The sequence below is a fragment of the Acomys minous genome (genome assembly GCF_964271855.1).
Source record: "Acomys minous genome assembly, chromosome: 15".
In the NCBI taxonomy this organism is placed as follows: Eukaryota; Metazoa; Chordata; class Mammalia; order Rodentia; family Muridae; genus Acomys; species Acomys minous.
In genome coordinates this window covers 69,247,862-69,274,215 of record NC_140497.1, presented here as the reverse complement: position 1 = coordinate 69,274,215, position 26,354 = coordinate 69,247,862, and the positions used below count along the sequence as shown (strand labels likewise).

At 37.1% G+C, this 26,354-nt stretch overlaps 1 protein-coding gene across 1 annotated transcript in view; it reads left to right on the top strand.

The window, feature by feature from the left end:
- The window catches only part of LOC311585390 (transmembrane protease serine 11C), a gene marked incomplete at its 5' end in the record, with an annotated part of 51,382 nt that overhangs the window by 11,652 nt on the left and 13,376 nt on the right, over positions 1-26,354 (top strand). Inside the window, 3 exons of the mRNA XM_084760539.1 lie at positions 4,722-4,840; positions 14,965-15,032; positions 18,578-18,738. Coding sequence (XP_084616665.1) covers positions 4,722-4,840; positions 14,965-15,032; positions 18,578-18,738 — 348 coding nt within the window. The remainder of the gene's footprint in view (positions 1-4,721; positions 4,841-14,964; positions 15,033-18,577; positions 18,739-26,354) is intronic.

Below are 26,354 nucleotides of genomic sequence, written 5' to 3'. Positions count from 1 at the left end.
CTTCCTAACCTAGCATCTTGCAATCCTCCCAGTCCCTCTTCCACATGGTCCTTGAGCCTTGGTGGTAGAGGGTGTAATTATAGACATACCATTTGTGTCTGAGCATTATACAAACACCTGTTCTCTGTAATTTGACCAGTTGTGAGTTTCTAAATTGCTGTCCACATCACAAAGACATTTCCATTATTAGGTCTGAGAGCTATACTAATATATTGGTATAGAGATACATATTTATAATGCAGTTTGGAATTGCATCCTTTTTTAAAAGCTATAATAAAAGAATTGGCAATGTTCTTATAATAAAGAAATGATTTTTGAGGAAATAAATGTTACTCTAAACACTACAAAAATACAAAATAGATGTATTAAAACATTACATGGTAGCCTACAAATATTTAAATTATTACGTCAATTAACAGTAAATTGAGTTATATTTCTGCAGTCTTACAAATATAAAAAAGTGTGTACACAAAGCATACTCCCAAGGATCTGTACTGTCCAAAATTCTCCATGTAGTCTTGGTGGGCAGCCAAGGTTGAGAACAGCTGAGCTCAGGCAAGGCAGACAAGCATAAGATTAATAATTTAAAGGTTCAGAGTTGATGAGCAATTTCACCATATCATTGCAAGGTGCCAGAAACCCAAGGTCCTTTAGTGATGTTGCTCAGGCATACATGCCCTGCTTTGCCAACAGCATTTAAATGTCCACGGCACCTGGACTAGTTATGGTCATTATGTCCAAACTCCACCCAACCCATAGATGGGCAAAAAAACCAAGTGTGCCTTCTCAGTAAGAGAGCACCTCAAACATTCCAGAGGTGTTCAGAACGCAAATGCAACAGAATCACTCTTAGATATAACATAGGCTCCACACGTCTTAGACTAGCATCTGATCAGGTAGAAACAGATACGCTACCCTGGTAAGGAGAAGAACGTCAGCAAATGAGTGACTGTTGGATACAGTTAATCTTCCTCACTAATCTTTTTATCACTTCTGTCTCAAAATATTCCCAAATTGTTCATACTATTCAGAAATGGAAACTCTTAGCCCCATCACACACTTCCACAAATAGCTACTTTAGTTTCATGAAATAGTAAATGGAAGTTAAAAATATAGGAGTACAAACAGGGACTTCTCTGTTGCCTTTTCATTTGCTTCATTTTGCTTTGCATCCAAAAGCCAAAATTAGAAATACGTGAGTTTTTCTTCACAGAGCACTTCTTCAAAGCCAAGTGTAGCAATGCGTTCTGTAAAAGGGCGTGGTAAACTCTCCAGTGGCCCATCTGAGAGAACACAGTAGAAAACAGCAAGTCTGAAAAGAAGACAGAAGTTGAGAGCCAAGCTGAGGATGTTCAAGATAGCTCAACTTCTAAGGTTAACTCAGCCAAAACAGGTCACATATATGACATTCAGATGTTAAAGTATGCATAAAAATGGGAATCTGTAGAGTTTATTTGTTAATTATAAGCCCACATATAAATCTATAAGTCCAAAGACATGATAAAATGATTGATGCAAATTAAAGACAAAAATAATATTTTCTATATGACATTTATCTAAGCAGTCAGACTAAATATACATTCTTTGAAAATAATTTTAGGTTTTCTCAAATTATTTTTAAATGTAAAGAAGAGAATTGAGGTTCTTAGTTTTCCTTAAGCTTCAATTCTTACTAATCACATGACCTTAATTAATTGTAGCAATTACTCTTTTATGAATAAAAATAACTGTTCAGGTAGCAAACAGTCTTTAATTTTTTCATTTTGGAAGCTGCTAACCTGCACTTCCGGTTTACTCAGGTAATTCACTTTTATTCCTTCTCAAGTCTCTAATGGGGCTGAAGACCAGATAGTTTAGTCTTAGAATTGTTGTTAAGGGTTAAGATGTTTTTAGGTCTAGAAGATGTTTTAAGTTGATAATGACAAAATATAATAGATATTGATTTACATTAAGAATTATAGACTCGCCGGGCGTGGTGGCGCACGCCTTTAATCCCAGCACTCGGGAGGCAGAGGCAGGCGGATCGCTGTGAGTTCGAGGCCAGCCTGGTCTACAAAGTGAGTCCAGGACAACCAAGGCTACACAGAGAAACCCTGTCTCGAAAAACCAAAAAAAACAAAAACAAAAACAAAAACAAAAAAAAAGAATTATAGACTCACCAAGATAGGAAAGACGTTTTCTTCAAGTTTGCCAAATACAAATAACCAAATCACTATGAATGTAACATTTATATAATTCCTGATTGTTTCATGGTTCTTCTTGCTGCATGTAGTTTATTTTATATATGTGTAATAATATAAATGTATATGTTAAAAAAGAAATATAAAAATTGCAAAAAAAATCAAAAATTAACAAGCACCTAAAACAGATGTTATGCCTTAACATTTTTTTCTGTTTATGGTCTATATATGTTATAGACTGAAGGCAACCCTCTATTATGACAATCTGTTCATTCCTATGTGTGCAAATTAACACATTCTATTTACTTCTATTCTTTTTGAGTCAGTACTCAGTGACCTAACAGAAACTACAATTGGCTTTATACTCTAGTGCCTGGTTCACAATGTTAAAAGCCTTCGTATTTGTAAAGATAAGTTATGTGACATTTGTGCAAATAAATATACAATGACAAAAAATATACTTCTTTAGAATTATTCTGAATAAATCCTGTGACAAGGAAATAATATATATAATATTTAAGACAGATGTCAAAAAATTAATATAGTAATAAAATGTTAGAAATCGGTAGCTAATATACATAATTACAGAGAAAGGTTTCCCCTTAACATTGATTTTCTGGGCCAGCAAGGTGGCCCATGGGTAAAGGCACCTACTGCTAAGCCTGATTCTACTCCCAAGACTCACATGGTTGAAGGAGTTGAATGACTCCCACAATTTGTCTCTGACATCCACATGTGTTCCACAGAGCACACTCCCACAATCACACACACACACACACACACACACACACACACACACACACACCTACACACACACACTGTACTAAAAGGTTCTTCAAATTATTTTTCTAATTAATTTAATATTTATTGATACAAATAAGAAACAAAAATATTTTTAAAAAAATAAACTGTGCTGGAGAGATAGGTCAGTGGCTAAGAGCATTTGTTCTTGCGGAGGACCTGAGATTAAATTCCCTGCACCCATATGGTTGCTAACAACCACCCATAACTCCAGTCCCAGGAGATCCAATGCCCTCTCTGAACTTTATGGGTAACAGGCAAGCACATGGTGCACAGACTTGTGTGCAAGAAGAACACTCATACACATAAAATAAAATAAATCAAAAAATGATTTAAAATAGAAACTATCAATAATCCCACTTTCCAGTCACAACAGTGTTATATCCTAGCCAACTTCCTTTTTAGCTTTTTCGTTTCTTTTCATGTGTACTTTATTAACCTAGTATTTTTCTAAAACATGATTGTAATGATGAAATAATATTCTACTACAAACTGGACTTACTCATGTATAAGCAGCTTATTTTGTAAATTCCATGCTCTTATGCACAATGTTATAGCATTGCTTTGAATAGCTCTTCTTTTGTGTATAGATTTATGTGGAATTAATTATATGGAGAATACAACTGAAAGGAAGAACCAGAACGAAATCTGAGAATATATTTCAAGGTTTTGGTGACCTTACCAAATCGTCCTCCAAAAATGTGTTCTGATTTCCATTCCCCTGATAGGCTACAAGGGCATATAGATTGATTGATTGATTGATTGATTGATTGATTGATTGACCAATTAATTGATTGATTGATTTGTCATCTTTGTTAACTTAATCTGAAACAAACAAAACTGTGGGCTATGGAGAGGACTTGGTGGATAAAATGCTTGCTGTGTAAGCATGAAGGCTTGAGTCAGAACCCCCCAGGACACACATAGCAAGCTACTCCTGATGTGCTGGGGAATAGAAACAGGCAAATCCAACATCAGCCTCTGGCCTCCACACACACCCCGACATGCACAAGCACACATACATCACAAACACAAATTACTATCTTATTTCACTCTTCACTTCTTTAGTCATTTGAGAAAGGCATGGCAGACTACACTGACATACAATTTTTTCTAAAAACACTACATATTTTTACTTTTTTCACAGTTTTTTTCCCTGCTGTTTCAATCTATCCTTTTTCTTTTCTCTGTACTCTTCACCTTAGTGTATAGGCTAGATGTTTACAAATCAGCCTTGTAACTTAAGAAGAGAAATTTTTGTTTTCCTGTTAGAGGGATTTGAGTGGTCCTGGCCAGCCTCACCCCTGGCCCATTTCATTTCTTTGTTTAGTCTGCTTAATGGGCAGGGCTTTCAAGTAATGCCTCCTTTCATTTTCTCCCTTTTTCATTTTAATTTCTTAGTTTTCTATGAGTAAGAAATCCTATGATTTGGCTGATTTTTTGAAATGTAATGTATGGCAGTCACAAATACCAAGATAATTACTATATTTTAATGTAATTTTGTTTCGTGACATATTGCCCAAACTTGAGAACTGACATATTAAAAGTTTATATTTTAAAAACTTGAATAGATTTTTGGTGAAAGGTTATAATTTAACATTCCTCCACCCGAGCATTTTCCACAATCACTGGGCATCCACACTTTTAGATGTCACATAACCTGGCATTTTATGGGCACATGACATCTCTGAATGAACTGGTTGTGCACAGGGGAAAAATTATTCTCATTTCTCTCCTCAGGAAAGCCACCTTTCTACTATCATGTCAGCTTTAAGGTTAACAACATTGACTACGACAGCAAATTTGCAAAGCCATATTCTCAGGAATACATCGACCTAAATAAAAAGATAGTCTCTTTGGTAAGTTGAATTATTTTTCTGTGCATTTCTGAAAGTGTTAAGACTCTAGAAGTTTCCTTCCAAGTTCAAAACAACTTCTAATCAATACCTTAGTTCTACATAATATGAGTCAGCCCTTTCAGACAAGTATGCAAAGGGACACATTTGAAGAAACCCTATGAAAAATAGCACATAGTCGTTATTTCTTATGAATTAATCAATTACATAAATAACATGTGTTTTATACTTAAGATACACAACTAAGGCCATGCTACCTCGGGTTCCAAAATTAAACAGTCGCTTGAAGAAGAAGCCTTGCTAATCTTAAAGGCAATGTGACAAAAATAAAGATCACTTCGCGAGTCCTCACTGTTGAGGAAATATCGTAAATCATCTGCTTAAGAATTGGCTTTATATTAATGTTCACCTGGCTACAGGTTCAATCAAGAGTCTGAGTGTGTTTAGCCAGAAGCTTCTGTTATCACAGACTGCTATAACTAACTGAAGTAATTTAATTAACCCAACTGACAGTGTTAGGAGCACTGATGACATCATTCATCTGTCATTTTTCCTAGAATCTCCTGCTAGGATATTGCACACCTCATGATCTGATAGAAATGTATAGTCCTTCAAAGCATCCCAATATGTACAAGTTGTTAGTATGTCAGAGTACATGAAAGTCTTGGTGTGTTTTTGCCATCATGGAAATAATTAGAAAATGGAGGCAGAAAACTGAGCCTTTAGCATTAAGACAAAAGCAAAACAGAACAAAGCAATACAGTACAGTGGATGAGAAAAGGCCTTCAATGAAATATGCTAGGCTCAGTGGGACTATTTGGAAAAAGGCAAGGTGGAAAGAGGATAGAAACAAGAATGAGGAATAGGGAAAATACATGTATAATATGCCAATATGGAAATACCATAATAAAGCTAGCCATTTTATACAGTGACTACTACTAATAAAATACAAAAGAGAGAAATAAATGCACTCAAGGGCTTAGCCAATTCTGAAGTTAGTACTTTACTAGCTGTATGACTTTAGGTCTTTAGTTTCTCTTCTCCTCAGTGTCTTTGCATGTGCATTAGATGCATTAGATCAACAATACCAACACAATAATGTGATGCAGATGTTAGAAAGATAAAGTGTGTTATAAGCCAAAGTCCTGCTGTTTTGTCAGTCTCAAAAAAAAAGGCTAGCCTTACTCTGCGAGTATGATGGTATGGCATTAGGAGTTGGCTTAATATCATCTCCATTTATCAGCACAATAGGAGTAGGGTCTCTCCTAGGGTTTATGATGTCTAGTCATAGGCTCTTGGCCCAACAATGAAGCCAGGTATGACGTTCACCTTGTAGAGTGGAATTGAGTCTCTAAGAGCTTATCCTAAGAATATCTCTACCTTCAGACCAATTCATTCAATCAATTAGTCCCTGATTACTCTAGAACAGTGGTTCTCAAACTTGCTAATGCTGTGACCCCTTAATACAGTGCCTCATGTTGTGGTGACCCCAGCCATAGAACTATTTTCATTGCTACTTCATAACTATACTTGTATAACCGTTATGACTCCTAATGTAAATATCTGATATACAGGATATCTAGTACTCAACCCTTGTCAAAGTATCAGATGACACCTCTCCCCAAGGTTAGAACCCACAGGTTGAAAACCACTGTTCTAGAACAATTGCTGTAGCTAATTATCACATCATCCTTGCCTGATAAGCAGTGGTCATGATGTCTTCCTTCAGGCCTAAATAACTCTATTCCCAGTTGCCAACACATATGCTTGAAAACAACATATACCAAATATATGTTGTGCAATGCCATCTCTGTGTGTGTGTACTTTTTTCTGATTTATTGAGTATAATTCATGTATTACACTCATTACCATATATAAATCATTCATATACATAACACTCTGATAATAACATGTACCAAATGGAGTTATGAGTCATTAGACAAATCTCACAATCACTACAATAATTCCTGTAGACTCTGTTATTCTGATTGCCATTAAATAAATTTTTCAATGACTCACCCTAAAATACATACATACATATATGTATGTATATATATATATATATATATATATATATATATATATATATATATATACACATATATTTTTTCAAGAGAAATTCTGCTTTCACATAAACTATAGAAGAAAGGTCTTGATGGAGAACATTCTCAAAGTTCATATTTTGAATAGTTCTCCAAAGGGGAGTTGAACAAATCTCCATGTCTTCTGTTACTATTTTAAGCTCATCAGCAGGTATGATGCGTAAGTGAAAAGAAGATCTAAGAACAATTAACACTGGGACAATATCTGGGCAATATAATTACCTTTATGAATTTTCAGTGTAATATAGGTACTTATGCATCAATATTTAATCCTCAGAATGTCCCTATGCCATATAAAAAACAGAGACATGAAGAGATTAAGTTGACCAAAGTCAAACTTCGTGATTTTTTTTCTCTTTTGGTCCTCTATTGAAAGACCACCAAAATACTACAAGATTTTGAGCACACTTCAAACTTTAAGAAGTTAATGTGAGCAGGTAAATAATTCAATCTCTTTAACAAAATGCAATACGATTTCCACCACATAAATGCTTTGGGTTATAGATGGTCAAAACACCCATGAAAAGCAGTCAGTCAACCTTATACATTAAACCATTCACTGGAGTATCCAAGAGCGGGGCACATGTTAGTTCACCATACAGCCAAGGCATTCACCAAGTAAAATCCCTCAGACTAACCAGAACATGCTGGGAGCATATGCTCCTTTAGAGCTTTGCCTCTTTTTGATTCAGCTTACCAAATGACAGGTTCTCTATGGGAGTCATAAGATTTTAAATTGTGTCATTTAAAAAGAAAACAATAAATTAAATAACAATAGTTATGTTATATTATTACATATATAGCACATTTTTCCTTCCTCTTGTAATTACTTATTTTCTGCACACTTTTCATTTCCTGGCTTTTAGAACATCCTTTGCCACATTTCTTCACGTTCACCCACTCTTTCCCCCTGTTGGCTTTGTTGATTCCTTATCATCTGCAGATGTGAATCCTGACACAACCACTGCTGTTCAGAGCCAAGCTCACTTTTCCCGGGTCTCCTCTTTCTTCACCATTCTCTGGATATATTCCCTATTCCACAAAACCTACACTTTAAATGCCACCTCGATGATCTTCACACACAAAATCTAATTTTCCTTAGTCTTATCCATCTCAGTAAATAAAAAAAAGCAATCAAGTTACTCAATCTAAAACACAATCAATAAATCAAGACTGTCCACCTCCAAAATACTGCCTACATTTCTCCTCTTCTCCCCCTCATGACAACTACTACCACCTCTCCCCCAAAATCCTACTATTGCCTCTAAACTTCTGTCTTTGCTCTTATCCTGATGTCCTAAGAATCCTTTCACACAGTAGTTAAAAAGACCTTTTAAAAAATAAAATAAAGTCAGAAAATCACCATCTTTAAAATTCTATAAACCAATTTATATATAGCAATGAACAATAAAATGATAAAATATTCAAATCTCATAAGAGAAGCTGCGATGAGCATTTGCTGTTCCTGTAGAGTATACAGATTCAGTCCCCAGCATCTACTTCAGGAATATCTAGGTTCTGACACCTTCTTCTGGTTGACAGAGACATACATGAAAAGAGGGGAAAATGACATTATGCAAAAAATTATTGAAAATAGAGGTTTTTCATATGGTACCTTCTGATCAGTTTCTCTGCCCTCAATTCCTCCCAGATCCTTCCTACTTTCTAACTCACCCAAATCCATATCCTTTCTCTCTTTCTCTTATTATAAAACAGATGAGAGAGAGAGAGAGAGAGAGAGAGAGAGAGAGAGAGAGAATATGACAAAACAACAAAGAGAGAGGCAAGAAAAAGCAAAAGGTGTGTGTGTGTGTGTGTGTATACACACACACACACACACACATAAAGATATATATATATATATATATATATATATATATATATATGACCTATAAGATTTAAAAAGCATGTGCAGACAAAAATTTAGGAGACCAAAAAAAACCTCCAAAAAAGACCATAGAATTATTTTTCTGTTGGCCATCTACTGCTGGGCATGGAGTCTCCTCTGCCTTAAGTATAGTTTGTATACACATTGAGAGTCCATTGCAGAAAGCAAAATTTTCCATGAAAGATGTTAAATACAGACTCCCTTTCTCCCTCCCTTGTCTTTTCCAATTCCCTCTTCACAACTATCTCCGGTTTCTACCCACATTTACCATGATGTGATGTATGTGTCTTCCCTGTTTATCTCCTAACTATGTTTTCATGTTTAGAAAAGCAAAACATAGAAACATGAATATTTTTCAGTATTTTGTCAAAATGGATTCTTTATGTGCAGTGTCATTAAAATTGTTTATTTTTCTCAGCAATCCTTATAGAGTTTCCTCAAAGTTAATAGGAAAGTCAATTATTCTTTTCAACAACCCCAAAATATTCTTCAGTGTTATGTTTTCAGATGCATCTTTATTTGTGGGAACCTGTTGGATCCAGGCCTTGACTAACATAAATAGATAGTGTAAAAAGAAATCTTTCTACATACACTTTTACATATTTCTACATTTGTGAAGTTTCTAAATAAGGCTTATAAAATTAATAAGATTATAATTTTAAGAAATGCTGCCATGTAGCTATCCAAAAAGTTAAAACAACTCATATTTACCACAGTAGCTCAGTTGACTACTCTTCTTCCACCTCCATCAACAACAGTTTGGTTTGGTTTTTTTTTTTTTGTGACACCACTTGGTAAACGTAGTACAAGAATATTAATAATGCTTTTGAAATATTAGGTATTAATTCCATTTAGCATTTCAAAACATAAATTCATACTTCAAAAATAAAAATTAGTGTTTTTAATTGATCTACTCATTTTATTTTGAGACAAGATCTCATCATGTAACCCCACCTATCCTGATAACTCACTTTGAAGACGAAGCTAGCTTCAAACTCACAGAGTTAAGCTGCTCTTGCCTCCCAAATTCTGAGGTTAAAGATATGTGCCCCATGCCTGTCTGAACTGCTAATATTTTTATTAAATAATTTTTATTTTTTACATATACATTTGTATTATTACACATATGTACAATAAACTACCTATAGCAAGAAACAACCAGGAATTACCTAAATGTTACATTCTTAGTGTTTTGGCTATATATTTATTTATTTACTTATTTATAATGTATACAGTGTTCTGCCTGTATGTCAGAAGAGGGCACCAGATCTCATTATAGATGGTTGTGAGCCAACATGTGGTTGCTGGGGACTACACTGAGGACCATTGGAAGAGCAGCCAGGGGTCTTAACCTCTGAGTCATCTCTCCAGCCCTGAACTACTAAATTTTTAATCTTAAAAAGTTTTGTTTTTCAGTAATAGCTTTTTAATTTTCTCTATATATAAGTATTCTTAAGTGTTGGGATTTTTTTATTTTCTTGTTTTTATTTTATGTGTTTTGCAGTTGTTGTCCAAGTGGCAACTATTGCTTCACCAGCTCTGTTAGGATGAGTACTTAGTCTGTCTTATGCTCTTAGCCCTCTGGGTCCCTTTATTTTCACTCTTGTTCTTCTTCTTTTTTTTTTTTTTTTTTTTTTTTGGCCATTTTCTTTTTATCTAAAACAACTCTATGAGATGGAATGGGAGGTGTTCTTAAATTCCACCAGCTTAACTAGGGGCAAAGGCATTCTACTTCTCCACACCAAAGCCCAGAAAGAAGCTTCACACTGCACTCGTAGAAGGAAGCTTCACACTGCACTCATAGAAGGAAGATTCACACTGCACTCGTAGAAGGAAGATTCACACTGCACTCGTAGAAGGAAGATTCACACTGCACTCATAGAAGGAAGATTCACACTGCACTCGTAGGAGGAAGATTCATACTGCACTCATAGAGGAAGATTCACACTGCACTCATAGAAGGAAGATTCACCCTCATCTTGCAGTTCCTTATTAGTTTGTTTTAGTTTTTGTGGAAGGGGATTTGGTTGGGTTTATTGTTTTGTTTTGATTTGTTGTAGTTGTAGTTGTTCTTATTGTTTTTGTTTTAAGACATGGTCTCATTATGTAGCCTTAGTTGTCCTGGAGCTTGCTATGTGACTAAACTGGCCTCAAATCCTTACTTCCTTTTATGGAGTCACAGAAAGTTCCAGAAAAGATGAGAGCCAATTTCATTCCTAGATATCCATAGATATCTTCAATCTTTCAAAGGGCTGATGTGGGTCCTTCTTTACAGAAGGTTCTAAGGATTTTTGCTGCACCTATGGTAAAAAGTTATTTTATTATTTCAATGTTTTCTTGACTTTCATAAAAACCAATTGTAGCTTCTCCCATGAGAGGCAGCTACCATGGAATTGAGAATAGAAGAACATATTATTATTTACTGTTTTCATGATCTCTGCATTTGTTTTATTTACAAATAACATTCAAATTAACTTGGGCTATAAGAACCTCAGAAATGGCATCCCTACATATTTTGGCAAATACAAGATATATGATGTCTTCTGAGCCACAAATCCCTCAAATACACCAGCCTTTTCTTACCTGGGACCTTCACAATTGTTTTTCCTTTCACCTAGAAAACTATACTGTCAGCATAATGTTATTATGTACTGTGTGAAGATTCAAATGATGATGTCTGTGTCCCCACATTTCACATCTGTTTGCAAAACTTGTTCTGAGAATCTCCTGTCCTGTACAAACACTGGTCCCCAATTGTTCCTTGATATGTCAATAAAACTATTTAACAGCCAGTGACTGAGCAGGGGAGAGATTAGGGCTGGCCTTCCTGCCAGCCAGGGAGGAGAAGAGAGAGAGGGGGCAAGTAAGGGACTCAACCAGGAGCAGAAGTCCAGGAGACATCAAGAGAGAAGGGCTGAGCGGAGGAAGTCATAAAATACAAGTATCTTGGGGATTCATGCTGGGAAGAAGCCATATTAGTTTGGAGGGTTAAGAATAGAATAATAACTGTTCATTATTGTGCCAGGAAGCTTACTAAAGAAATATAATAGTTTGGTCTCAATTATTTGGGTGCTACCTAGGTTAAAAGAGAAAAATGTAACTCACATTTAAAAATGTAACGCTAACACTATACCCTTCCCTTTGTTTTTGACTTTCGATCTTCTGGGTCTCGTTCACATATGAGACCTATCTGAGGCCTGAATCATTCCATCTCATTATTTCACAATCTTCACATCGAGCATATCACAAACCACTGTACTTATGTGCTTATTTCTTAGCATGCTTGATCATCCGTCACCTCCACTGAGCCACTTAAAAAGTATAACTATTTTATTTATAGTTTACTTCACAAAATAATACATTTATTGAAGAAATGCACATATTCCAATTACTTGGCAGAAGGAAGAAAAATATAAGTCAAACCTTCTGTCAGGTCCGACATGATGATGTTTACAAGGGCTATCTTTGCCGACTTGTAAGCTATACTAGGTGAAAATCTTGTCTAGTGATGCTGAGGGTCCTTTTGTAGGAAGTTATCCATTATATTGGAAACACAGAGAGAGAAGTAATTGAGAAAATGATTCTTACATAAAATTTCTCTTGAGACGTCTTTGTATAGCCTTGAATTCTTTTAGATTTTAATTTTTGAGAATTTCATACATGAATACTGCATTATATAATTTCCACCTCCTCCACATCCTCTCCTAACTTCCTGTGGCCCCAAACACTCGTCAAAATTAGGATCCTTTCTTTAGTTTTGTAGCACACAGACACAGACACACACACACACACACACACACACACACACAACCTACTAAGTCTATATGGTGCTCTTGTTGTCTTCATGTGTTTAAGACTGACCATTTGGGATTTGATAACCTATCATGTGTCTTATCCATGAAGAAAATTCATTCTCCCTCTCTCAGCAGTCATTGATTGGCTGTAGGTTTTCATCTGGGGTGGGACCTTACAAAAGTGTTCCCCATCTACGTTTGCATGTTGACTTGTATAGTCATTATGCAGGGCTTTTTAGGCAACCATGGTGTTGAGAGTTCACAAATACAGCTTCCCTATTAAGTCTAAAGGTCAGTATCTTGCAGCAGGCATCCTGAGCCTCTGACTGTTAAATTTTTTCACACCCTCTCCTGTGACTTCCCCCCCCCCCCCCCCCGCTGCCAAGAATTAGGTATAGGCTCTGTAGTGCAGATGTACCAACTGGGGTTTGGGAACCCCCACTGTCATTTATTCTCTGAATGTTGATCGCTTGAGTCTCTGTAGAAGTCTCCATTTGTTGCAAAATGAAGTTTCTTTGAGGAGGGTAAGAGCTACACTTACACGTTGATATGTGGATAAATAGAATACAGGTAGAAATCATATTATCTAATAAAATGGTAAGAGTAGTTTCCCCTCTAGAGTCTGCGATCACCATAGCCATTGGAGGTTGGCTAGGTTTACAGTAGCAGACCTGAATTCCCTCGTCCTGAGCAGCCCAGATGGACAACTGTTGGCTACCCTGCCCCTAGCTATAACTGCCACATGTTGCACCTTTGGGATTCCTAGGTTTTATAGATTGGTAGTAGGACTACTGATTGCTTTTCTCCCTCGCCAGCTTGTATAGCATCTTCAGCAAGATAGACAAACTGCTTGCCAAACTAAATAAAAGGCAGAGGAGTACTATCCAAATCAACAAAATCAGAAATGAAAAGGGAGACATAACAACAGACATCGAGGAAATACAAAGAATCATAAGATCCTATTTTAAAGGCATATATGCCACAAAATTTGAAAATCTAAGGGAAATGGACAATTTTCTTGATCGATTTCACTTGCCAAAATTGAATCAAGATCAGATAAACAAATTAAATAGTCCTATTTCTCCTATAGGAATAGAAGCAACCATTAATAGTCTCCCAACCAAATTAAAACAAACAAACAAAAAAAGCCCAGGGCTAGATGGTTTCAGTGCAGAATTCTATCAGACCTTCAAAGAGGAGCTAATACCAATACTCTTCAAACTACTCCAAAAGATAGAAATGGATGGAACATTACCAAATTCTTTCTATGAGACCACAGTCACGTTGATACCTAAACCTCACAAAGACCCAACAAAAAAGGAGAACTTCAGACCAATTTCTCTTATGAACATAGATGCATCTTCAGATATTATGGGAGCTAATCTTCAGACTTAGGTCAGTTCTAATCTGATTCTTCTAAGTCCTATGTCCATAGAGACTGGTGTCTGGCAAAAGGCTCTGACCCTCAGATTCTGGGAGGCAACCAATGCCGATGACAAGAGCCTCCATTGCTTGGAGAGTCTCTTGGAAGCCCCTGACTAACAACTCAAAGGAAAGTTTCACATGTTTAGGACTCGCGTTTCTGTTAGATAGCTTAGGGTTCTTGGGGGGAGTGCGCGGTTCCTTAACACCCCATGTGGAAGTAACTCCAATACATATAATTTAGGTAAGCTTACAAAGTAATGTGGTTCCCTGTGGCTTGTTCAAACTTTGTTAGTGTTATTTGTTCTCTCTCTATCCGTCATCACCTGCCCTCCCCTCTCCTCAGTTAAAGTATCCCAGCAATTTCCCCTTTCCCTTTGCATAACATCTATGCCCTGTTACCTCCCTTTAAAACTACCAACAACATATACTTGAAAAAGGAAAAAATAGATCACCATATAGGCATTACAGGGCTGCCATAGCACATACATACATGCATACACACACACCACATGTACACGCATGTGAGTGCGCACACACACACAATTTAGAAATATTTCTAGATGCACTGCTGCTTTCTTTTATTACATTTGCTTCCAATAAAATTTGCAGATGGAAGAAAATTAATATCTACGGGTCCACTGAATTCACCATTTCAAAATGAATATTATAGTTAATCATGATGCTCTTCATGACTTAGGAAGACATGAATATTGCATATTTTGTGAAATTTAGGAATAATTTAATTGCCATGATTCATAAATAAATACAATTAAATGTATTTGGCCATATGAGGTCAAGCTGGATACAGATATTTTGTTGTACTATTGTTAATTTTTAGTTATATTTCAAGTTTTCCGAATGGAAGCCTTATTTTTAAAAAGCTGAAATCATGTCATTAACCTCTTTTCTTTTTAATAGATGAATGAAACATTTCATGAATCAAAATTGAGAAAGCAGTACGTCAAATCTCACACAGTCCAAGTAAGGTATGCACAACAGTATGAGAAGTTAGTTTTGACCTTCATGTCTAAACTGTTTCTGTTGTATGCAACTTCACATTTGAAAGTAAATTGAATTTAGTGTAGTAAAACTCTCTTCATATATGTAAAAGAAAAGTTTTTATCACTTGTTAGAAAATGATTTCATGGATGGAGGAATGACTCCCCTGTTAGTCTTAAAGAGAACGCAGGTTCAATTCCCAGACACTCACATGGCGATGCACTACCATCCAGAACTCCAGCTCCAGGGACCCAATACCTGCTTTTGACTTGCATGGGCACTACATGTACATGGTTCACATACATACACGCTAGCAGAGACTCATACACATAAAATAAAATAAATAAATCTGAAAACAATAAACCACAACCATAATTTCTGACTTATTTGAAGGTACAAAATCAAAAAGCAAATGAAAAAAATTAGAGTATACTTAAAATTTTAATTGAATTAGAGACAGCCATTAATAGAAGTGCTGGGCTCAGCCTGATGACCCAAGTCCCCTCCTTGGATCCTAGAGAGATCTGACACTAGAGAGCTGTTCTCTGACCTAATATACCCCTGACATAACATGCGTGCCAACAAACACAGACACACACACAGCACAGAGTCACACATAAACACACACACATACACACACACACACACACATACACACACACACACACACACACACACACTAAGTAAATGTTTTATTTAAAAAATGAATAAGAGAGTATGAGCAGAATGTCTGGATTAATTTGGGAAAATAATTTTGGGAACTTATAAACAAATTAAAACACTGGATTCAATATCAAAGTAGGAATATTTCACATAAAAGTACATTTAGAAAGTTTGTTTAAAAATCAAATTTACATACCACCCTGGTCCTCCACTCCACATAGGCCAAAGCTGCTGTGGCACAGCAGAGCATCCACGTAACCCATGACTAAAAGGCTGAGGAACAGAGGGGGTCACTGGTTCCAAGCCAGACAGGTCTACATAGTGGGAACTTCTCTAGTTAAAAAATATATGGAAAAAATAAATAGATGAATAATAAATGGGAAAATGCCTAGGAACTGGGTATTTAGAAGTTTGCAACAGACTCTAACATTCACATTAATGCATGGCCAGTGCGTCTCGGTGTCCTTCTCTCACTGTTAGGGAGGCCACAGAAGGAAGGTTTCATAGATGGATCCCTTGTCAAGATGGTCACACACATGTTAATAAAGAACAAGGCATCAGGGGAATTGGTATGAACAGAAAGAAGCTCAAGCAGTGACAAGTTCACAGATTTGAAAATGCGGGGGTTGTGTCTCTAGGAGTCCCACCTCTGTGACAAGGTGCTTCACGGCAAGGAGAGTTAAAGGAGACAAATTTTCTGCCACCAAGAAAGGGATCCCAATTAACATCAGCTCTTCAAAAACTGCTTACCACCTATTTGCACAAACACAATTTGTCCCACCTCTCTAGATTTTTTTAACCCAACAGGAAATAATGTCCAGAATATTCTATCAATATGCTTAGAATTAAGATAATAGAATTTAGTTTTTAAATATGTATTAATTTTTTTCATTAAATTTTATCATTAAGAAGTTTCAGTCAGAATTAAACACAACTCATGTTGTTGTCATGGTTAAACAAGAAACCATTCAGTTAATTAAATCATCAAGTTGTGCCTATGAAGATATAAAGTATATAAAATTGACAATCTAGGTACCAGATACTTTTAGTTTCTAAATCCTAGCATAACACAGTCACATAGACAAAAAACAAAAACAAAACAACACAGGTTTTGTGCAGTGCTGGACCTCAGGTGGGAGCAAAGCTGTGATTGTAGCTTAGAGATATGGGCTTGAGCAGAAGTCAGAGACTGTTATTAGCTCCGTCTCAGAGATGGTGTCCTTGGGTAAGCTAATCTTTCATTAAGTTCATCAGATGGACTATCTACCCTTTCATAGGTTATCTATGTCATGGTGTCCCTTGCTTCTTAAATATCATATAATTAACCTAAATAACATCATTAACATAAAATACAGTAAGAATATCCTGCGCATGATGTTATGTGGGAACTGAAAATTAACACCATGGAGGCTCAGTAGTTTCCTTTGCTGCCCTGTGAAAACCCTAACTCAAGGCTAGATAAACGTGGAAGCATAGAACCAAACTCCACCTTTCAAATGAGTCTTTAGGATTAATTAGATCTGATGAGTTCTTAAAGACAAGAGGTTCACGGGAAAAATAGAGACAGTATCCAAAAAGGAACTGGTCAACCATTCATGTAAGGAAAAAGAGCCTTGAAATGTAGTAACTCCATATGCCTATGAGAACAATCACACCAATTCCAGCAAACAGTTTCTAAACCTTCATGTTCCCCCGAAATAGCCAGCATTCTAAAACTATATTAAATTAGCTCTCTATATATGTGGCTATTTAAATGGCTATAAACTTAAATTTACCTTTTTCCCCCTCGACATATTCAAAACTAATACAATTTGGGAGTCAGCCTGAACATATTTAGATTAAATTTAATCAAATCTATAACACATTAAAATAAATTCTTCAATAAGGAGTAACATAGAAATCTTATTTATTTAAAATATCATCGAAGAAAATAATGTAAATAAGTTTTGTAGTCACTGAGGGAATCCCGGATCCATGATTTCCATTTTCCTGTTTTGTTTTGTTTTAGAGACAGGATTTTTCTGTGTAGCTTTGGCTGTCCTGGACTCGCTTTGTAGACCAGGCTGGCCTTGAACTCAAAGTGATCCGCTTGCCCCTGCCTCCCAAGCGCTGGGATTAAAGGCGTGCGCCATCACGCCCGGCCATGGTTTCCATTTTTGTTCACACAAGTTTTGAAGGTTTTGAAGAGGTTGTTATTAGGATCTTCTTAAGTTACCTAGAGTTCTAGGTTGTTGATTTTCAGATGTCCTGGGAAGTCATTCTAAGGCATAAACTAGAGAGCCTTATCCATGGGCCTTCTCTAGAATCAGTTACAGTTGCTTCCTTGTAAAATGTATAGCTTTGTGTGTTTGCATCTTCCAAATGGAATGAGCTCACTCCTTGTTACACTCAGTCTTGATAGCCAACAGAAAAACAGACAATAACTCACTATAGCAAACTGCAACTCCAGTTAAATCAGCACCAAAACCAAAAATCAAAATGCTTCATTTTGACCTATTTCTCTGTTTTTAATTTCTATTAGTTCTTCCTACAGAGTCCATACTGATTCATAATAAATAAATACATTCATATTAGTGAATAATTTTCTTTCATTGCTGTGATATTAAAAATTCTTCTGTATCCATTAAAAAGAAGTTCTCAATCTATAATGACTTAAAAAATAAATGATTATCATTCCATTCTGGGGATGAAAGCCAGTGTTTTGTTACCTCCCCTCCCTTTGGAGGAACTGGATAGTTTACAAAACATAGACTAGTTCTATGGTATTGTCTCAGCCTCTGCCTCTTTATAAACTCCCCATTCCTGCTACTAAGAGTGATAGCAGTTCTGTCCTGAAATAACAATCTTCTTGTCTGTTTATGCTTTACAGCAAATCCAGTGGGAAAGTCGTGATACACACTGTACTAAAATTTAAAGCCTGTTATAAGAATAATGTTGAAAAATTCTGGGACAGCATTGAAACCACTTTGTATCAGAAGCTCAAAGGCCAAACTGGATTACTTATAGATTCTTCCTCATTTCAATTTTCAGGTAAGAATATGTATGGCATGGAATGACTTTCATCTTTTAAGTTGAATGTGGTGTTTTGTTATACGCATCAAACAGAGCTTCTTTCTTTAAATATCATAGCACATAAAATGACAGCGATTTTTGTGCCCCATGAATGTATCCAGAATATCAAATAATATTTTTTGTAAAGCACAGCAGCTTAAGCCATGGCTCATGCTGTGGCCATGATGGCCCTTCTATTCTGATAGTCTTAGCAATCTGGACTGCCAGGATTGGTAAAGCTTTTTAAAAATCAAACTCCCTTCTTGACATACATTTAATGGAACTCGTCTCACATGGTCACATATAATATGATTCTTATTCCTCGTGAGGAAACAGCTTATCACACTTGGAGTGTGATAAATGTGCAGTCATCCTGAACGGAACAGGATGTAGTCTTTACTGTGGTTTCTGTTACAAGAATGATCTAGGTGCTGGAGAGATGGCTCAGCACTTAAGAGCACTGTCTGGTCTTCCAGAGGTCCTGAGTTCAGTTCCCAGTAACTACATGGTGGCTCACAACCATCTATACTGGGTAAACATGCCCTCCTCTGACATGCAGATGTACATGTAGATAGAGCACACACACACACACACACACACACACACACACACACACACACACACACATAATCATTTTTTAAAAGGTAATGCAGAAAATTTTGGGACAAAAGTGAAACTATTTTCTATCAAAAGCTTAGTTAAGAGGGAAAAGTATTACCACCTTTACAGAAATGACTAAAAGATTGAGGCCGGGGGTCCTAGGACAAGCATTCATTTTCACTGAACATCAAAGCATCAAAAAACAAAATCTGAACACGCTTCTCCTGGATAAGAGGCCAGCCATTCTTGCTGAATTGTGGCTTCCCTGAGGTCCTGAGATGCTCTCTCTCACAGCCTTCCTGCTCCTACAGCTCATTCTATGCATAGTGGCCTCAAAACAGGAGAATGAAATCAACCTTCCAAATTGTAGAGAGCTCACATTCAAAGGTATATTTTTAGAAACTTCTTGCTATATACCCCATAAACTCAAGTATAAAAGACATATTTTATTCTGAGCATCCTTCCAAATTTTAAAGTATTGCTTAAGATCACAGGGAGATATACCCTCTGGTGGTCTCTTCCAGGTAACTGGTTTTTCTTAGGGCTCATGGTGAAATGCTAAGCTACGCTATTGTTGGGAGCAGTTAAATGAAGTAGATCAAGTACAGACTGTGCTCTGGTGTTGTCTTAGTCTTGGAAACTCTCTGGCCCTCCCTGTTCCTTCATCAGAGTTGGGTCCCTCATAAAACTGAGTGAGGTTTCATCCATGTGGTAGCAAACCCAGCAGCTGACAAAGCCATTCTTCCAAACCACAATGAAACAAGTTAATACAGGGCTTACATCCATGACAGCCCTCACCAAGATGAGGTTTTAAGCATCAGTCAACACCTAAGTAGGTCTGTGCCATAGGGATCTGTGAAATTTATTTGGCAGCCAGGTGGCTGTTTCAACACTTTATTAAATAGCCTTCCTATGATGACTAACTAGCTCAGTTACTTATATCCAATGTACCAAGGCTGTGAAATACATTTTCATACATGCTGCTTGACATACAGAAAAAGTCTGCGTTTTTAAGATAGACTTAGGTACCACTGGCCAGAGATGTTAATTAAATGAATCAGCTGATTATAGCACCAGTATCCTACAACGTAACTAGAAAAAAAAAAAGCAACAGAAAGCAGTGGTTGACATCACTGATTCTAGATGTGATTCTGGAGACTCACTAGTTGTCTTGACATTGAGATTTTCATGTTCTATATATTAGCTGTGTGACTTTGAGACATTTCCTTAGCATTTGAGTGTTACAGTCTAACCATGGCATAATAAAAGCTAGAGTACAAATTTTTAAAATACTTCTTAAAGTTGTGAAGATTTCAGAGAACTGATATAAAGTATGTAAATGTTTAACACAATTATTATCAGTGAGTGAGATTTTTATCCAGAGAAAAGAAAACCACTCAATAAGTGTGGTTTATAGATTTGGAAGTTGTCTTAGTTAGGCTGTCTATTCTTGTAATAAAACTCCATAGCCAAAAGAACCTTGGGAAGAAAGGGGTCTATCCTTCATCTTACAACTCTCAGGTCATGTTCCATCACTGAGGAAGTCGGGGCAAGAACTCGGGCCAGAAATCCGAAGCAAAAGCCATGGAGGAAATGGTGCTTACTGGCTTACTTGCTTCTACTGGCTTGCTCAGTGTGCTTTCTTATACAAGCCAGGACCACCAGCCCAGGGATGGCACTGCTCATCACAGTACGCTGAGTTCTCCCACATCATTCTTTAATCAAGAAAATGCCCAACTGACTTGCCTACAAGCAGTCTGATGGAACATTTTCTTAACTGAGGTCCCTTTTGTGAACTTGTCACACACACACACACACACACACACACACACGACTATCACTGGGGGCTGGTGAAATGGCTCAGCAAGCGGAAGCATCTGATGGCAGATGTTTTGGCCTAAGATTACTTCCTGGGGTCATGGTGGAAGGAGAGGACTGATGCTCACAAACTGTCTTTTGACCTCCACATGCTCAACATGGCATGTGTGAATGAATAAAATAAAAAATGTGAAGTCAAAAGAATAGAAGATAGATATATGTAGGTAGATAGATAGAGAGAGAGAGAGAGAGAGAGAGAGAGAGAGAGAGAGAGAGAGAGGAGGGAGAGAGATAGACTAGAGGGTGGGAATAGAGGATGGATGCTTCTAAGGAAAACAGAAATGCTATTTTTCATACTACGTTCTTAGAGCTCTGTTTCCTCTCATTCGTCCATTCTGAAGGATACAATATGTTACTTTTGCCAAAACCATTTGGCTCAAAGCCTTGTGCTTATGGTGACACATTCCTCAGACTTCCCTGTGTACCGGGTCTCTACAAACACCAGGGATGGAGGAGCACTGACTCACATGAGGCTAGGAGGAAATCTGGTTCAACAGGACACAGTAGCCAGTGTTGGGCCAAACTTCTGAAGTCTGATACTGGGCAGTTTATTGTATATATATTTTAACATTCTATAATTTGGGGGTGGAGGGAAGGTTTTCTGGTGTAACATAATCTATGAGCAAAATAGGGTATAATTACCTCAAACTTCTTTTTAAAGTATATGTTTCTTCTTTCATGAAGATGGACCCTAGAGATAGATTACATGCGTCATCTTAAGAGCCTGGGGGAGGATCTGGCATGGTTTCCGTCACTTAGGTAGGGCAAATGTCACCAGCACTACCTCTGCTACTGTTTGTAAGAGGCTGACGGAGCCACTGGTCACACAAATGACGCAAAGATCACCAGGCTATCAACCACACCCATGTCCAGTCTTTCAGGAGAATGGACACCTCTGTTTTTCAAGGGACAACAATGCATGTTTAACACTCCTGGCTTCCCTGGAGCTTGTCTGTGAGCCAGCAGTGGGGCAAGAACAGCATCATGGAGCAACTCCCTGATGACAGGGGGCCTTCTTATTTGTACTAGGTCACTTCTTTTCCCTGCTCATTTGACTCTGTTGTATTATTTTGTTCAGCTCTTTGTACTTTCTCTTAACCCACTATGTTTTGAGTCTAAGACCAAGAAAAAAATATCCAACATTTCAGGTATCCACTGAGGACCCTGATTAAATTCTAAGGAGAGGAAGATTACATTAAACAACAGTCTTTACAGATTAAATTAGCTAAATTAAGATAAATCACACTGAATTAGGGTGGCCCTGTGTCTATGAACATAAGAAGTCTATTTGAAAGAGCAAACACACATCAGCCATGTGGGAATACAGACTGCGTTAGAGGAATTGCTGTAAACCAAGGAACACCAAGGAGCCCTGGGAGCCACAGAAGCCTAGAAGAAGGAAGGATGTGTACCTCACCAGAGCTTCAAGACCATAAACCTTCTGCCATCTTGATGTCAGACATTTAGCCTTCATAAATGTGAGAGATTAAATTGTATTAAGTCATACCATTTGTGCTGGGCATAGTGGCACACGCCTTCAATCCCAGCACACAGGAGGCAGAGGCAGGCAGATCACTGTGAGTTTGAAGCCAGCCTACAAAGTGAGTCCAGGACAGCCAAGGCTACACAGAGAGACCCTGTCTAAAAAACAAACAAACAAGACAAAACAAAACAAAACAAAACAAAAAAGTCATACCATCTGTCATAATTTACTACATTAGTCCAAGAAAAGGAATAGAGATGACCTTGTAGAAACCATCTAAAGTGGCCATCATCATCTGAGATTTCTTCAAATACCATGTCATACTATAACGGGTAAGCCACACAGTGTAAAGCATGTTATTTGTTGGTAAAAAGTGAATAAATTGATAATACTGATAAGAGAAACATCTTTGACATTTCAAGATTTTCTAGATATCCAAGAAATAGGCCAGACACAGTTTCTCTGCTCTACTGGCTCTACTGGCTCTCTTTTGGGCTCCAGTGTATGACATGTAAAGACTTAAATTTATTTGCTCAAAGTAGAATGAAAATTCATCACAACACAGTGCCTGGCATAAAAAATAAAAATAAAAAATAAAAGAAGAAGAAGAAGAAGAAGAAGAAGAAGAAGAAGAAGAAGAAGAAGAAGAAGCAGCTGATAAATAGCAGTCAATAAGCTTTGTAACATGAGTCTCTTTCAATTGTCACATGACAGAAACTAAATCATTTTACTTTGATTGCCTCCTACAGCAATGAAACCGGCAAGCATATTTCTTCTGGCAAGGATAGAGTCAGGGGCTCTAAGCAGGTTATAGAGAACTGTTTTTCTGTTTCTTAGCTCCATTTTAGCTTCATTCTTAGGAAATTTTTGAACAGCTCTTGACTTGCAAAATTCTCCAGGGGGCAATTCTAATGAGAGAAGAAATGGGTGCTGATTAATAAGTCAGAAAAATGCACTGATTTCCCTTGTTGGTCACCAATAAATGTGAACAGGGTGGAGATCACTGTACAACTCGGGTCACATGGCAGGGAAACCCCATGGATGAAGAAAGAGGAGGGAGCGACAGCTCTCGCAATAAATCCTAACAAGCAGCAAATAGATTCGTCACTTTCCAAGGCTGTCATCTGGGGTCACCTTGGAGTGGGTTGACACTACCAGTAACTACCCATCTCTTCCTTATAGTTTCCGTTAGTTGTCACAGAAGTTTCATTCTTATGGAGAAAGCAAATCATCAGCAAATGATCAGTTCTTTTCTGGAGCAAACATTGCAGGGCTAGCAACCTGAAGTCCAATAGGATGCAGCTCAAAAGGATGTATTCCAAATTCGAAGTCCAGTAATTTTGGTGTCCAAGGGCTTTCATCCTGGTTCACAGGTGGTTTTTGCTGCATTCTAATTTAATAAAATGTGCTATTATTTCATAACAATCTTACACCTAGTTTATAATAAACTCACATTGTTTTATTAATTAAAAGGAATCAAACTGAAATATTTCTTTAAAAAAACTCTCTTAAACATTGGGACAGTAGAGAAAACTTTGACTTTCTACCCCAAGTTTTTCCAAAAATGAATTGTTTATCCCACTATCTCTTATTTTTTTCATCTTTAAAAAGGAAAGTGTGAATCACAGACTTCATAGCACACACAGAATAGAAGAAATGTTACTATGTAAAATATATCAAGAAACTATGCTTTCATTGATTTTTCTGATAAAAAATGTATATTAAGTGTTCACTGTACAGGCAACTGAGTCTTAGAGAATGTGTATGTGTGTGTATGTGCGTGTGCGTGTGTGTGTGTGTGTTTCATGAATGGATTCAAAGCAGGGCAATAAGCCCCTTTACTATGATTTTATAAGCCTCGGGGATGATGTAAATCATGTGTAAAGATCATTGCTCATGTAGGAATAGAAGCACCAAATCAAATAAAGGGTCCACAAACATTTCTACACTTAATAAATACACCTACTGCAGCAAAACCATTTCATATAGACTTTTGTTATTATAATACTAAATCATTACATGGCAAAATAGGTAAATCACCACATTGACTATTTAGAATAAATTCTAGAAGAAACATTTATATATTTCTCCCCTACCCAATAAAGATTTATATCCTTAAAAATAATTTCTTAGCCAGGCATGGTGGCACATGCCTTTAATACCAACACTCGGTAGACAGAGGCAGCCTGGTCACTACAAAGTGAGTTCCAGGATATCCAGGGCCACATAAAGAAACCCTGTCCCCAAAAAAAAAAAAACCAAATAATGAAACAATAATAAGATTGATTTAATATTGACCTTTATATCTTCATCATCAAGGCTGTCAGCAGGGAAGGTATGTTCTCTAAAAAGCTAAACTGCACCAATCTGAGGGAAAGCAAATGACACACAATGTGTTACTACAGAACAATTTTCAGTCATACCAGAAATGATGACAAGCAGTTATTGAGGGTAGATGCTCAGTCAAGTGACCAACCAAGCCTACCTTGGGTGGAGCATTCTGGTTCTGTTCAAGCATAACACAGCTCCACAGTTTTAATGCCGAGCAGTTGCATTACAGCTGTGTGTGTGTGTGCTAAAATATCACCAACGAGGAGCCACGGTAGGAAATACTTTTCTCATCATAAAACATCTTTAGTTTAGCTTGCTTAACAAGTCCATATACACTTCCAGTTTTAGAGTTTTCCGAAATCCACCAGTTGAATACTTTTAAATGTCCCCCCAAGAGAGTGTGCCTGAATGTTTCTACATAGGAAAACCAGGAAATGCATCTAAAAGGGAGAATTAACCAGCTTGTTTAGAATTTGGACCCATGTAAAGTGATAAATTCACCTAATTAGCATCAAAGTCCATAATCTAAATATTTAGTATAATCAATGAGCCTGCTGCTATTATTGAAAAAAAAATCCTTATTCTTAGAACTTTACAGTTTGGTTTTCATTATCATTAGCTGTTTCGGAGATGATCTTTCAATGACAAATGTTCACTAGAAATTGAATTGTAGAGTCTTTTTTTTTTTTTAAATAAATCTTTATTAGGTAGTTATTTGGTTGTTTGGTTGTTTTACTGAGGCAATAGTCCTCTATAACCTCTGACCTTGTATGTGCCACCTCTCTCTCTAAGTAATCCTCAATGGCCTGTAATTCACTCACTATGCGCAGGCTAGGGTTAAAGAGACGTATTCTACCGCCCAGAGAAGGAGTCTTTGGGGTTTTGTTTGTTTGTTTGTTTGTTTGTTTCATGGGGGCAGGTGGGTCCTCCTTCTCCTTGTTCTTCCTTGAGACATAATCTCACAACGTAACCTTGGCTGGCCCTGGAACTTGCTTTGTATACCAGGCTAGCCTCAAACTCACAGAAACCCACCTGCCTCTGTCATCTGAGTGTTAGATTTAAAGGAGGGCACCACACACCCAGGACAGGAACCCTCCATCTTATCAATCTACCCAAACTTGCCTCTCATCCGTCCCAACCACGACCAGTAGTGATGGATGCTCTGCAGGACTACTACCCTAGAGAGTGTGTTTCAGATCTAACATTCCACCTCCAACCATGTCGTACTTATATTTCTCTGCCCTTAAAAATAAATTCTTGCCGGGCGTGGTGGCGCACGCCTTTAATCCCAGCACTTGGGAGG